Below are 15,959 nucleotides of genomic sequence, written 5' to 3'. Positions count from 1 at the left end.
AGCATGTGTCCTCAGAGTGTAGCTAACTGATGTAAACCAAGGCACTGGGGCAGGAAGCCTTCACGATCAACTGGCTCTCATCCTCATTAACAATCACACATGCCAGTAACCAAAGGCCAGTTGAGCTTTGATTGGGTTCCCCTGGTACTTTTGTAAAAGAAAAACACCTGGAAATCCAGTAACGGACTCTCAGTTCACTCTGTGTTAACAATTCAGTTTTAAAATCCTACTGAAGTTGGAAGGGTATATCTTTCTGACCTATCACTACTCCGGAGCATCACCTCACAGTTAGCCCTCAGATCAACTTCCTCCTTCCATTTTGAGTTAACTGCATCACAGACAAAACAAAACACACAGGATAATTGGCTAAGTAAGTAATGAGAGCCTAAAAGCAACTTGTTCAAATTCAAATATCACATTACCTTTCTAAAGCCATGCACTGAAGGAGAACTCGCCCCAGTATCTCACTCAATTTGATTCAACAGAGCATGAGGAGGGGATCAAAAATATTTCAGAGCAGCTTAGAGTGTCAAAAGAGCAGTTTCCATTTGAACTGTAAGCCTGGATTATAGGAGTCTGATAACTGTGTCTGCTTAATTAGTAGCCAATAATTATACCAATGCCACCCTGGTTGTGGCCTGCTGCTTCTATAAGGCTCTGCTGGCAGCCCAGGACAGGCATAGTAGGCATCCAGGGTTTTTTCTCCATGTTGGCCCAACACTACTTATGGCCCAGTCTAACAGTTCCAGCACAGGCTTGGTCAACATGATCTTTATTTCCCAGTCAACTTCAGGTTAAGCTCAGCCTTGGCCACAATTATCAATGGAGCAATCCAAGAAAGGCTTGGCCAACGTAACTAATAATGACCCGGTTGACGACAAGTCAAACACCATCATGGTCTCATTAGAATGTCTAAATAGTGGCATTTAAACACGTTTTTTTTTTAAATGCCCCCATATCCACTCTGACCTCCACTCTAGCACCAGACTTCTCCGGTCTTATTGTAAGAGCCATAACTATATACTGTAATATGTTATTATAGTGACATGTGTAATGTTCATACACTTATGCCATGTTCATATGATACTTGGGTGACTAACAAAATCAATGGAGGCCCCCTGGGGGTCGGAGTCTCCCTGGAGGTTAGGGCCCCTGGGGACGTGCCCAGTAGATAAGGTTTAGATATCTGGCTAGACTTAATTACCTAAGAAATCTTATAAACTGTTAGCGGACATGGACTAATTGAGTGACTGTCAGTGACTGACACTGACATCAGAAAAAAACTGCTGATGCACTACCAAATTTTGAAATTGCACCTTGTGTATTCTACAGTAAATTGAGACTCAGATGTTTTCTTTGTTTTTGGTGGGGGGCCCCCTAACGGCCGTGGGGCCCTGCGCACAGCGTGTCGTCTGTGTATAGGAAGACTACCATAGTTAAACGTCAACATTCTAAAATATTTCTAATGAGATGGCTAACAGAACAAAGGAATTTGTATCGTAAACAAACTCCCACTTAATGTTGTTCTACAGTAGTGAGTTCGCAAGAACTTGAGTGCATGAGAATGGGATCCAGTTGAATTTAAGTGGTTTCCAGTAATTTTAAATCTACTGCACGGTACCGGTAGTGACCAATACACTGTAGGGCTTCTCCTTAAATCACAGACAATTCCTTCTTCAATTCCTTCTTCATTATAACAATTCCTTCTTCAATACCCGTTGTCTTTAACCAGAAATAAGTCAAATGCCACCTAAATCTTTTAATAAATTAAAAATGTTCCTATTTATTTTTTCATCATTTCTTGGAATATTTCAAATCATCCATTAGAAGTTTTAGGGAAACAAAGCAAATGATGTGATGGGAGCGGATCAGGACTCAATCTGGGGTCCATCCCATGGGTGAAAGACAAATACCAGGCTTACAAAGACTTAAAACTAATGACATCTTTAATTTGGGTTGTAACGTGACAACAATAATAAAATAAAAATCTCTCCCCTCTCTAATCTGGGTTGAGTTAAATCATAGCTGCTTGAAGACAGAGGAACCTTGGTTGTTTTAGAGATAAGTCCCTTACGTGCTCTACATTATTTAAAAAAAAAAAAGGTTTTTGTAAACCCCAGATGCAGCATGTTTCTCTTCTTTGTAAATGTCCATTGTCCAAAATCCAACAATTACTGTCCAAACTGAGCACCCCTTTGCTTTTAGGAACAGGATTTAATAAAGAAATTCCCTTTACACAGATAGATCGACTAAGACCTGCTGAGTCACTGGTTTTATGGGAGTATAGGCCTACTACATTTATGGCAAATGAACTGAAAATAAAATAGGATATTCCGTCCCAATCCCCTGTAGCTCCTCAGAGCTTGTACACAGACAAACTGCTGTCGGCTTTGTAATTCCTCACTAATATCAGCAATAACATTCAAGATTTCACATATTAAGCTCCGAGTCGCAGGGCATATTGCTGGACAATTACAGTCTGAAACAAGCAGATACGGATGATCTGGGATTTAATCCCGGATCAGCATTTTCCCTCTTTGCATCTCGCTCTCCCTCTATCCTTTTCGCTCTCTGTCTCTTATGAAAGCAAAAATAATGGCCACATTTTAGTAACACAAATAATACAGTATGTTGCTCAGGAAACAGAATTGGGGTGTGGAGATATGACGAGTTGAGTTGCTCCCTCTAATACCACAGACAGAAATAAGTGTAAGGACTCTTCATTACAGTAAATCCATAACATGTTGTTACAGGTTATGTCTTATTATAATATCCTGCATCCTTCATCGCACAAACTCAACATTCGTTTAAACAATTTTGCCATAAAAACGATATGCTTTTTCTTTAAGCAAATCAAGATGCATGATTTTACACTGTAGCCAAATACAGGATGTGTGCGCGCACGCGCACGCAGCAGAACGCAGCAGCAGAAGCAAACGCCTTCATCCGCTACTCTTTTGTCCGTGTGATGCTAGAATACATTGAGTTTCCAGGGAAAGCTGTGAAGCGAGCTGTAACCACTTGGGGCCACCTGTCCCGGGTTACTGTCCCTGTTACTGTCCCTGCTCCAGGCAGCTCACAACAAAAGAACAGTAGTTATTTGAATAGGATTATTAAATTGATTTCATTAGCCAGGACCAGGGCTGTGTTTGGTCAGCTCTCTCTCCAGCTTCTCCTGTAGTTTCTGGAAGGAGGGCCTCTTCCTGGGCTCAGCCTCCCAGCAGCACCTCATCAGGGCGTAGACACCGGGGGGACACTCCTCTGGAGCCTCCATACGGTAACCCTGCTCCACAAGCTCCTTCACCTCCTTCAGACACTGAGGGAGACATAAGGAAAAAGATGGGACATGTGATAATGTCATCCCCTCTTAAAGGGCCTGTTAACTTTTTAGTGGACACAAAATTAATATCAATCACACAACATTTTGTCTACATACTGTATCTGTATGTTACATCACCTGCATTAAACAAGTACAGTATGAGCCACTCATTCTAATTATATGGTTAAACCACCACTAAGCATGCTTTAAGTCAGTCTAGTTGATCCCCCGCTGGCTGCCCATGCCATGTCCTCATATTCCCCTTGTCCTGCCAGGTAAACAGGGATAGGGCTGGACAGGTACAACGGATTGAGACTGTGTGTCACAGGAGAGTGCAAGTTCCATAATCTCTTCCCCCCTACATGTACAAACACACATACGCACTCATGAACGCACAACCTCTCTCACACTCCTCACCCCGCCCCTTCGTTCTTCTTTTTGGCTGGCTGCCAACAGGAGCTGTTGCCGTAGAAACGCGGCCTACAAGCACTAATCCTGGTTTATCCCTGCCATTATTACCTGCTTAGTACCATTGCTTTGATTCTCTGCTTTACATACCTGTGTGGGGAGTAACTGAGACTCCCTACAAACAGATAAAGCATGAATAAAGAGGATTTTAAGTATGAAGTAAATAAATAATGCACCCTTCCATTTCTCTAGAGTTAACAAACTCTGCCGTGATGACAGGGCAGTTATCGGTGCTGCTTCACCAAGACTAGGGTGTTTTTCTTCAAATTAACACATATGGTGACAATGAGTGTCAATGAAGATGTAGTGCTAAAGAAACAGAGGTATGGGACAGACTACAGTATATGACCGTATCAGAAACCATGGGACAGAAATATGGTTTAAACCTATTCACAGGGGTCCCCTACTGGTAAAACATCATAACTACACACAGTAGGACCAGAGCCAAGCTTCTGAATCCCCTCATTTCCTTCCGACACCCATTCAGGAGAGATAAAATGAGTCCGGTGCAAATCCTTGTCCTGTGACGCACTTACACGGCCTTTAACCTCAGGCAGAGTTTCCTTCGTTTCAATACCGTAAGTCTATCAGTGGATAAAGCACTGCTGACGTACGTGGATAATGGGTCATAAAGGCATACATGTAAAAAAATAAATATATATATACGTTTTCCATTAGGACCAACCATAATAGGTGAAACGCGCTGGTGTCAGGATGTCTATGGTGCACCAGGTAGTAAAAACTACTGGGTTGGCACTTTGTCACTGATCAGCGCGAAGATAAGGACACTGGACACTCTCGCAGGTATCCAGAGGACACCGAGGCTCTCCTCCCACAGGCTAAGACCACTGGGACACCTGCTGCAACACTGGTGTCAGAACAGAGGACCTTGCAGCTTCCATGAATGACAGAGAGCTATGGCATGCCATCGTTCCGCGCATTACACCACCTGAAGAAAGTGAGCAACTGGGGTGGACTGCCTTGATTGATTTTTCAAAGAAAAAAACAAAACAGCTCACATTTGTCTCATACAAATGTTTGTCGCATTGTGCTTCCACAGTGACTCATAACTCCACTGATCTTTATGAACGGTGATGTAAAGTCAGGACTCACCATCTCGGGGTAGGGTTGTCGACCATAAGAGAACGTCTCCCAAAGGAGAACACCGTAGCTCCATACGTCTGACCGCGTGGAGAATTTCTGCAAGACAACCACACATAACCACAAAGGCAAATCAATGATAGGTAGCCAAAATCGCAACAACGATGGCTGACTGACATGAGAGGTATTGTCTAATAACGACATAGGCTAAAACCCTGACACCAGTCAACAATCATACACGATTCACATGAATTATACATTCTTTAAGTCTGTGAATACACATAAGTCTGTACCGTAAGCGTGATAAACGTTCGAGGGGCAAACATCCTCATACCTCTTTCTTCAGGGCTTCAGGGGCTGTCCATTTGACTGGTAGTTTAGCGTTGTCTGAGGCCTTGCAGTCCAACTTGGTCAATCCAAAGTCACTGACCTTGGCCACGCCCTCGTTGGAGACCAGGATGTTACGGGCTGCTAGGTCTCTGTGGACCAACCTCTTAGACTCCAGGTACTCCATACCCTCACATACATCTCTGAACACACAACAACACACACAGTCTTATATACTGAAATAGACACAAATGTAAGGTTGGTAATGCGACAGGGAGAGTCCCAAGAAGAGCCGTTTAACTGTATATGGGATGGGATCAGCTATGAATGACTGCTATGAATGACTGTTAAAGGGCAGTGTGACTGTAGTAAGGTACAGTATATAGAGTTCTATTTAACTCTATGATATGGCCTCACAGTGCAAAGCGTAGTAGCTGGTCAGTGCTGATGACATAACGGCCCCTTGTCCGGAGGAAGTTCTCCAGATTACCCTGCAACGCACAAATAAAGAGACGGTTGGATAAGTGTTGTGTAATCTAAATTAGTCCCTAAGTGTGTGCTTGCTACAATTGTTTTGCATCAACAAGCTTTTAAGGCCTGTCTCCTGGACTGAGATTAAGTCTACTCCTAGTATATTTGTTAATCTTGATTGACGGTGATGACAGATTGACTGTACTGAAGTCACGGCAGCAGTACCTTGGCCATGAGCTCTGTGACGATGTGCAGTCCATTGTGTAGGATCACCCCCAACAACCGCACCAGATTCTTATGCTGCAGTTTCCTAGTGGCGAGTCAGACCAAAAACAATCAATTAAGGAAGGAATGAAGGGTGAGGAAGCAAGGAAGTAAGAAAGAAAGGAAGTAAAAAGGGGACGAAGGAACAAAAGACAGAAGTTCCTAAATTTAATTAAGTTAATCAAGAAAACATGTCTCGTTACTCTCGACTCACGTCATGACAGTGGTCTCTTCTAAGAATGCCTGTGCTGTTACATCACATTTAATGTTCTTTACTGCCACCTTCTGGCCCATGTAGTCTCCTTCATACACCGCTAGGGGACAAAAGGATAAGACTGTCAATTAAACCTGTAACATCTAGAATCAGGGTTCAATTCAACGTTAGAATGGTTTACCGGCTCATTTAAAAAATTCCCAATAAGACATTGCAATCTCACCTCCAAACTCCCCCTCCCCGATACTCCCTCCCAAGGTCAGCTCCCTGATATCCAGCAGCCATCCCGCTGTGACACAGACAGACACCAGTCTAAAACAAGTAGCTTTTCATTCTTTATAGCTCTCACTTCAAAAGAAAAGACGTGAGACACACCCTCCCACCCACAAAATACCCTGTGGCCCCCACCCAGAAAGGCATAGATCTCTGAGCCTTGAGGAGGCCAACTCTGACACATCATGAGACTGTAAAGCCCAAGCACTTACTTTTAGACAGCTCCAACTCAGCTGACTTGGTGCCCTCCTTCTCCTTGGGCTTTAGAAGTTTGGTAACAATAGCTCCCTTGCTCTTGGAGTAGAACTGCAAAGATAGCCATTAGTGACAGCTTATATTAAAAACAGAGACTGAACTATACTGTCATTGACACTTTTGGAGAGAATAATGCTGTGTTAGAGAGCTAAGCTTCAACACCTGCCCCGTATCATCTGTGGTTAGTGCACTGTGGTTAGTGCACTGTGGTTAGTGCACTGTGGTTAGTGCACTGTGGTTAGTGCACTGTGGTTAGTGCACTGTGGCTTTGCAGTGAAACTAAAGAAGACTTGTGTCCTGACTACTGTTATGACGTGCCGTTTGAGCTAGATTTACCAAATATATCTGTCGCAAACTTATGAGGGTTGTTAATTTTTTTACTAAGTTTGTTGCTAAAACTCACAACACAGGTGTGTGTATGGGCCACATACAGTATACTGAATGTATGTACAGTATTTAATGTTAGTTATTCATTCTAAAACCAAACCAATTTAGTACTATCGAAAAGAAAACAGAATAATGGTATGGTGAACTGTACACAAACATATTGTATTTTTAAATCCAATAGTCCTGCCCACAGCTGTGTGTGTGTCAGGGAGCAGCTGGATTCTCCCTTTATTTCCTCACAAGAGTTAGTCAGCGATATGAGTCTGGACTAAAGACATCTGTGCTCCACAGATAAGGGAGTGGTGAGGAATATTTAGTCTTTACAGTCACTCACATCTCCAAACACCATTGTGGCTGTGCATTCCAATAGCTCGGAAACTCACAGGCTCAATATAAACATTAAAAAGGTCTGCTGAGACTTAAGCCTTTCTTGTAAACCGTAAACAGTAAACGACACTTCCTTTCAAATGGGTCACAGTTAGCCTTGGTGTTGTTCAAGTCAAATTCAGTGTGATCAATTTTCCATAGAGAGGCTCCCTGTTGTGACAATGAACATTAGCTCATCAGTATAGAACCGTAGGCAAGATATTTGTTAGGAAACCCTCAAATCAAATGTTATTTGTCACATGCTTCGTAAACTACAGGTGTAGACTAACAGTGAGACTAACAGTAGACTAACAGTGAGTAAAGTGACACGAGGAATAAATACACAATGAAAAACAAAAACATTTCAAAATAGAACAAGTATAAAAATCGAGTACCAGTACCAAATCAAATCACATTTTATTTGTCACATGCCGAGTCGATGTGCAGGGGTACGAGGTAATTGAGGTAGCTATAAGGGTAAAGTGAGTAGACAACAGGATAAAATAGAATGAGCTGTAGCAGCAGCTTATGCGGAGCAGCAGCGTATGTGGTATGAAAGTGTGTGCATGGCGTCAGCATGCAGGTAGTAGCAAATACCACCAGCATGCATGTGTGGGCGTATGTAGTGTGTGTGTGTGTGTTTGTGTGTATACGATGTAGTGTAAGTGTAATATGTGTGAGTGTATGGGTTGAGTCCAGTGTGTGTGCATATGCAGGTAGTCCTGGTAGCCATTTGATTAGCTATTTAGCAGTCTTGTTTAGCATTTGTATGGCTTAGAGATCGAATCGTACTACACCGGCTCTGACGCTCGTCGGATGTGACAGGGCTTGCAAACCATTAAAGATTGCAAAGGGAAGCACAGCCGAGAGCTGCCCAGTGACACAAGCCTACCAGTCAAGCTAAACCACTTCTATGCTCGCTTCAAGGTAAATAACACTGAAACATGCATGAGTGCACCAGCTGTTCCGGAAGACTGTGTGATCACGCTCTCGGCTGTGTACTGCGAGCATGAGCTGACCAACTGGCAAGTGTCTTCACTGACATTTTCAATCTCTCCCTGTCTGAGTCTGTAATAACAACATGTTTTAAGCAGACCATCATAGTCCCTGTGCCCAAGAACACTAAGGTAACCTGCTAAAATGACTACTGACCCGTAGTGCTCACGTCTGAAGCTATGAAGTGCTTTGAAAGGCTGGTAATGGCTCACATCAACACCGTTATCCCAGAAACCCTAGACCCACTCCAATTTGCACACCGCCCTAACAGATCCACAGATGATGCAATCTCTATTGCACTCCACACTGACCTTTCCCACCTGGACAAAAGGAACACCTATGTGAGAATGCTTTTCAATGACTACAGCTCAGCATTCAACACCATAGTGCCCTCAAAGCTCATCAATAAGTTAAGGACCCTGGGACTAAACACCTCCCTCTGCAACTGGATACTGGACTTCATGACGGGACGCCCCCAGGTGGTAAGGGTAGATCACAACACATCCGCCACGCTGATCCTCAACACAGGGGCCCCTCAGGGGTGCGTCCTCAGTCCCATCCTGTACTCCCTATTCTCTCATGACTGCATGGGCAGGTACGACTCCAACACCATCACTAAGTTTGCCGATGACACAACAGTTGTAGGCCTGATCACCGACAATGACGAGACAGCTTATAGGGAGGAGGTCAGAGACCTGGCCGTGTGGTGCCAGGACAACAACCTCTCCCTCAACGTGATCAAGACAAATGAGATGATTGTTGACTACAGGAAAAAGAGGACCGAACACGCACCCATTCTCATCGACGGGGCTGTAGTGTTCCTTGGTGTCCACATCACCAACAAACTAACATGGTCCAAGCACACCAAGATAGCCGTGAAGAGGGCATGACAAAACCTATTCCCCTTCAGGAGACTTAAAAGATTTGGCATGGGTCCTCAGATCCTCAAAAGATTCTACAGCTGCACCATCGAGCGCATCCTGACTGGTTGCATCACTGCCTGGTATGGCAACTGCTTGGCCTCCGACTGCAAGGCACTACAGAGGGTAGTGTGTACGGCCCAGTACATCACTGGGGCCAAGCTTCCTGCCATCCAGGACCTCTATACCAGGCGGTGTCAGAGGAAGGCACTCAAAATGGTCAAAGACTCCAGACACCCTAGTCATAGACTGTTCTCTCTGCTACCGCACGGCAAGCAGTACCGGAGTGCCAAGTCTAGATCCAAAAGACTTCTAAACAACTTCTACCCCCAAGCAATAAGACTCCTGAACATCTAATCAAATGGCTACCCAGACTATTTGCATTGCCCCCCCTCCCCTATACCGTTGCTACTCTCTGTTATTATTTATGCATAGTCACTTTAATAACTCTACCTACATGTACATATTACCTCAATTACCTCGACTAAACGGTGCCCCCGCACATTGACTCTGTACCGGTAACCCCCTGTATATAGTCTCGCTATTGTTATTTTACTGCCGCTCTTTAATTACTTGTTACTTTTATTTCTTATTCATATTTTTTTTTTAACTGCATTGTTGGTTAGGGGCTCGTAAGTAAGCATTTCACTGTAAGGTCAGACCTGTTGTATTCGGTGGATGTGACTAATACAATTTGATTTGATTTGAGTAGAAGCTTTTCAGGGTCCTGTTGGTTCCAGACTTGGTGCACTGGTACCGCTTGCCATGCGGTAGCAGAAAGAATAGTCTATGGCTTGGGTGTCTGAAGTCTGACACGTTTTTGGGCCTTCCTCTGACACCGCCTGGTATAGAGGTCCTGGATGGCAGGGAGCTCGGCCCTAGTGATGCACTGGTCCGTACTCAACACCCTCTGTAGCACCTTGCGGTCGGGTGCCTTGCAGTACCAAGCAATGATGCAGCAAGTCAAGATGCTCTCAATGGTGAAGCTGTAGAACTTTTGAGGATGTGAGAGCCCATGCCAAATCTTTTCAGCCTCCTGTGGGGGAAGAGGCACTGTCGTGCCCTCTTCACAACTGTGTGGGTGTGTATGGACCATGTTAAGTCCTTAGTGATGTGGACACCGAAGAACTTGACGCTCTCGACCCGCTCCACTACAGCCCCATCGATGTGGATAAGGGTGTGCTCGCCCCTCCGTTTCCTGTAGTCCACGATAAGCTCCTTTGTCTTGCTGACATTGAGGGAGAGGTTGTTGTCCTGGCACCAGACTGCCAGGTCTCTGACCTCCTCCCTATAGGCTGCCTCATCTTTGCCTGTGATTAGTACTACCAATGTCGTGTCGTCAGCAAACTTTATGATGGTGTTGGAGTCGTGCGCGGCCACACAGCCGTGGATGAACAGAGAGTACAGGAGGGGACTAAGCAAATACCCCTGAGGGGCCCCAGTGTTGCCTACCCTCACCGCCTGGGGATGGCCCGTCAAGAAGTCAAGGATCCAGTTGCAAAGGGAGTCCCAGGGTCCTGAGCTTTGTGATGAGCTTGGAGGGAGGTTTGGTGTTGAATGCTGAGCTGTAGTCAATTAACAACATTCTTACATAGGCATTCCTTTTGTCCAAGTGTGTGAGGTCAGTGTGCGTCATCTGTGGATCTTCTGGGGTGGTTTGAAATTTGGAGTGGGTCCAGGGTGTCTGGGATGATGGTGTTCATGTGAGCCATGACCAGAATTTCAAAGCATTTCATAGCTATAGATGTGAGTGCTACGGGGCGATGGTCATTTAGGCAGGTTACCTTGGCGTTCTTGAGCACGGGGACTATGGTGGTCTGCTTGAAACATATAGGTATTACAGAGCGGATCAGGGACAGGTTGAAAATGTCAGTGAAGACACTTGCCATCTGTCAGTGCATGCGCCGAGTACGATCCAGGAATTCCGTCTGGCCACGTGGCCTTAGGAATGTTAAGCTGTTTATTAAAAGTTCTGCACTGCGTTCACATATCCCAACATGTTCAGCTAATTTTCTATATAAACACTCCTGACCCTACCAATAAGGTCTGTCTTACAAAATAGATTTTATCTCAATGAGACTAAACTTCATAAATAAAAGTGTAAATAAATTAAACAGATCTATCTCCTCCTCACCTCTATCATGTCTAAGAGGTTGTAGAAGTACTGGGTGTTGTCGATGGTCAGTTTGCTGTCCTGGTAGATGACTCGGTAGTGGATGACCTGGCTGGAGTAGCTGACACAGAGCACGTAATCACCATGGTGGCGGATGGACTCCCGCACCAGGAACAGGCCATCCTCCACAGGCAGCAGCTTGGACACCGCCTCAGGACCTGAGATCTTCCCATGGAACCAGCTGGCATGGACCAACAGAGTTATTGGTCGGGATTAGATAGATATTCCATAAAGGGCCAGGAGTTGTCGCATGGTCAGGAAAACCACTTGGCCCTAGCTCACAGCTAACCAAACTGGACCAAATCTCCCATCTCAATTGTACTATAGTTGTATGCTATAAAGTAGGTGTATTGTAATATAGGTCTATATATAGAAGTCCAGACGCATAGCCTTAAATTGACCTACGGCATGAGACTGAGACTAGGGTCGACGCAAATGGCCTCTCGTTCTCGCATGTTGGTGGCAGAGACGAGTCCTTCCTCTCCTGTGGTGTTGTGTCTGGCCTTGTAATGTCCTTTCCCCTAGAAAACAGCATCAGAATAGCATTCAGTAGAATCATGCAAATAGATTAATTTCATCTCAACTGTATTTATAGAGCCCCCGCCAGAGTACAGTGCACAAAGAGCAGGGGAAAGTTTAGATTATTACATTTGAAAAGTACATTGTGTGCAACGAGGGCCCCTGAGCCATTTTTCTGACCCCAGAATAACAACATAAATTGTTATGTACCGTTCCTGTTTCCACAATAGTAAGGATGTCTCCTTTGCGGTAGGCCAGTTCACCAGCTTTAGGTTTGCTGTGGTCACTCTTGGCAACACGTGTGCCGGACGCCCAACTCTTCTATAAGGGAGAGATAGAGAAGGCGACTTTGACATTTACAGCATCCGTTGCTCAGAAACTCAAAATAACATTCAAGTTCAGACATGGTGGTACATTAACCAGTTATTTCTCAGGAGGGAATGAGTCACTATTTCCTACAAACTGATAAACAAGCCATGCAGTGTCATGACAGAACTAATGATTTTATCTCCCAGTAACTGACCCCGGACATACAATTGATACATACCGTTGCCATCCTCAAGAATATGTTTGGATAGATGTAAATTCATCAGTAATAACCTGTTCAAGGAGAGCAAATTTCTTATGAGAAACACCATCTGGAAAACTTTTAACACAATTCTAGCAATAATAGTAGGCTAAATAAACAATATGTTAGAGTAACAGTAGCCTACCACTGCTCCCTTCACAGTCATTAAAATATATACATTCCTAAAAAAAGAAACCCTATTTGAAGGAGCAGGTCAATATAAGAAAATAAATAAGGCAACAGCATTAAAACAGACCACTCAAGGTGGGACATCATATGGCAGTCAGAGATACCTGAGGCTCAGCAATGAAGCAAACTGTAATATGGTCCAAAGACAGGTGTGATGAGTGGTCATTAGATACAGGCATTTAGTGAGCTATAGCAATGGACGTGTGAACTAAGACTATTTATTTCCTGATAATGAGAACTCAAGTGAAGCTATAACATTGAGCTGAAACTGTTACTTACCTATAACGCTAAATGTGTTCATAATGTAGATCAGCATTAGGATTCGATCTGTCATATTTCTCATTGCTGTTTCGATTTGTGGAATGAGTGCGGACGCCAGTGACCAATTGCACCGGCGCGTCGCATTACAGGCTATAACGACAAGCACATAATGTTAAGATAATGGCTATAACGCCAACCCAGAGATGGCGCCAGTGGGGCACCTTCTAGGATATATAAACAGGTATATTATGAGTGTCTGATTAGGATGTTGTGACCTGTAACATGTTATACCTGAGTAAAGGATTATGCTTGAACTTTACCAAACTCTCCGACGTGAGTTATTCACTTAAAAACATGGTGTCAGAGAAAATAACCCAAAGTCAAGCGCTATGGAAAATAGGATAAGGTATGTGGACAATGTAATCGCTGTCGGATAAACGCAAATAAGTGGAACAAATGAGCGAGGACGAAGAGCCTGCAATGTCTCAGTCAAATTCCGGTGGCTAGCGCCATGGACATGAACGGCGATTTGTATCAAAACTGGTTGTTTTTCCGTGATCAGTGGGAGAATTATTAAATCGCTACAGGTTTAGATAAAAAATGACCCGCATGTGAGAGGGGCAACACTGCTCAGTGTTATTGGAAGAGAGTGCCATATGCTTCAGCGTCACCTAGATCTGGGGGAAGAGGCTAGAGAAAATTATAAGAAAATCGTTGACGTTTTACAAAGACATTTTGAACCCACTCGTAATGTAATTAATGAAAGATTCATTTTTAACACGTGAACAAACTCAAGCAGACGTCTGGTCAATATATTGTGAGGTTGCGTCAATTGTCGGATTCTTGTGATTTCGGGTCAATGATAGACGAAATGATCAGAGACAGACTTGTGATTGGCTGTAAAGATAACGGAGTAAGAGCAAGGGAATCACCCTCTCCGAGCTGGGCATCTCCGGCGCGGCCCACGCTTGGATTGCGTCCTACCTGACAGGTCGCTCCTACCAGGTGGCGTGGCGAGAATCTGTCTCCGCACCACGTGCTCTCACCACTGGTGTCCCCCAGGGCTCTGTTCTAGGCCCTCTCCTATTCTCGCTATACACCAAGTCACTTGGCTCTGTCATATCCTCACATGGTCTCTCCTATCATTGCTATGCAGACGACACACAATTAATCTTCTCCTTTCCCCCCTCTGATAACCAGGTGGTGAATCGCATCTCTGCATGTCTGGCAGACATATCAGTGTGGATGACGGATCACCACCTCAAGCTGAACCTCGGCAAGACGGAGCTGCTCTTCCTCCCGGGGAAGGACTGCCCGTTCCATGATCTCGCCATCACGGTTGACAACTCCATTGTGTCCTCCTCCCAGAGTGCTAAGAACCTTGGCGTGATCCTGGACAACACCCTGTCGTTCTCAACTAACATCAAGGCGGTGACCCGTTCCTGTAGGTTCATGCTCTACAACATTCGCAGAGTACGACCCTGCCTCACGCAGGAAGCGGCGCAGGTCCTAATCCAGGCACTTGTCATCTCCCGTCTGGATTACTGCAACTCGCTGTTGGCTGGGCTCCCTGCCTGTGCCATTAAACCCCTACAACTCATCCAGAACGCCGCAGCCCGTCTGGTGTTCAACTTTCCCAAGTTCTCTCACGTCACCCCGCTCCTCCGCTCTCTCCACTGGCTTCCAGTTGAAGCTCGCATCCGCTACAAGACCATGGTGCTTGCCTACGGAGCTGTGAGGGGAACGGCACCTCCGTACCTTCAGGCTCTGATCAGGCCCTACACCCAAACAAGGGCACTGCGTTCATCCACCTCTGGCCTGCTCGCCTCCCTACCTCTGAGGAAGTACAGTTCCCGCTCAGCCCAGTCAAAACTGTTCGCTGCTCTGGCACCCCAATGGTGGAACAAACTCCCTCACGACGCCAGGTCAGCGGAGTCAATCACCACCTTCCGGAGACACCTGAAACCCCACCTCTTTAAGGAATACCTAGGATAGGATAAAGTAATCCTTCTAACCCCTCCCCCCCTTAAAAGAGTTAGATGCACTATTGTAAAGTGGTTGTTCCACTGGATATCATAAGGTGAATGCACCAATTTGTAAGTCGCTCTGGATAAGAGCGTCTGCTAAATGACTTAAATGTAAATGTAAATGTAAGAGCAAGTATGCTGCGCGAACCACAACGCGGAATAAAGGCATAGATATATGCAGAGCAAACGAACAGACGCAGATCCAATTAAAAAAGATGAACACTGTCCCTGAACAGGCAGAATCAGTAAATTATGCCACTCAGAACAAATACAGAGACCATGTCGATAGAAAATGGAAACAGAATTAATCGGACAGTGATCTAAGGCAGAAAAATACTAAAGAAGGGTGCAGGTACTGTGGATCAACACACGCAAGAGCCAAATGCCCACCATATGGGGTTATATGCAAATTCTTTGGGGAAAAAAACAACATTTTTGCAAAAGTGTGCAGACAAAGTAAGCCTGTCAATCTGCTAGAACAGGATACACGCAGTGATCAAAATTATGCTGAATAAGCAGACATGCTATACATGAGATGTTAATTCTGTTCAAAGTGGCAAAGATAAATGGTTTACAAACTTAATGCTTACCCCATTGATATGTGATAACTGTGATTATGATCCAAGCAGCACTATCAAATGCCAGCTAGACAGTGGCTCAACTGTCAATATACTCAGCGACAGAGACTTTATGCAAGTAATGTAGGATGGAGATGCAAAGCCACAACCAAGCAAGGCAAGGCTGTACCAGTAGGGGAGTGAACTGCAAGCCAATCATGATGGGGAAACGTGTACTAAAGTTCCAAGTGGTGAAAACCTTGCAAAAGCCTCTCCTTTCAGCAGAAACATGTGAAAAACTTAA

General features: G+C 44.7%; 1 protein-coding gene across 2 annotated transcripts; it reads right to left on the bottom strand.

Annotated features, from left to right (window-relative positions):
• Nucleotides 1-1,928: 1,928 nt before the first annotated feature.
• On the bottom strand, nucleotides 1,929-15,788 carry LOC139540904 (megakaryocyte-associated tyrosine-protein kinase-like). 2 transcript variants are annotated; one of them, XM_071344961.1, is made up of 14 exons: nucleotides 15,689-15,788; nucleotides 13,090-13,221; nucleotides 12,601-12,653; nucleotides 12,264-12,374; nucleotides 11,940-12,055; nucleotides 11,496-11,715; nucleotides 6,650-6,743; nucleotides 6,388-6,453; nucleotides 6,165-6,264; nucleotides 5,912-5,996; nucleotides 5,633-5,706; nucleotides 5,223-5,418; nucleotides 4,901-4,987; nucleotides 1,929-3,316 (listed from the first exon to the last, which is right to left on the bottom strand). In XM_071344961.1, exons 3-14 carry the CDS (start codon nucleotides 12,607-12,609, stop codon nucleotides 3,128-3,130), a joined length of 1,347 nt encoding a protein of 448 aa, XP_071201062.1. In that variant the 5' UTR covers nucleotides 12,610-12,653; nucleotides 13,090-13,221; nucleotides 15,689-15,788; the 3' UTR covers nucleotides 1,929-3,127. The 2 variants fall into 2 exon arrangements, with proteins under 2 accessions (XP_071201062.1, XP_071201063.1); XM_071344962.1 differs by lacking the exon at nucleotides 6,388-6,453.
• Nucleotides 15,789-15,959: the final 171 nt, after the last annotated feature.

Source organism: Salvelinus alpinus, chromosome 16 (assembly GCF_045679555.1).
Source record: "Salvelinus alpinus chromosome 16, SLU_Salpinus.1, whole genome shotgun sequence".
Classification (NCBI taxonomy): domain Eukaryota; kingdom Metazoa; phylum Chordata; class Actinopteri; order Salmoniformes; family Salmonidae; genus Salvelinus; species Salvelinus alpinus.
This window is presented reverse-complemented; position numbering and strand designations above follow the sequence as displayed.

Bases quoted from the DNA above. Each gene is read 5' to 3' on its own strand.
- LOC139540904 (XM_071344961.1), bottom strand. The intron at 6,744-11,495 runs GTGAGGAGGAGA...CTATCTTTGCAG, and splicing joins ACCTCTTAGACATGATAGAG to TTCTACTCCAAGAGCAAGGG. The intron at 5,707-5,911 runs GTACTGCTGCCG...TGTGCGTTGCAG, and splicing joins TCACAGAGCTCATGGCCAAG to GGTAATCTGGAGAACTTCCT.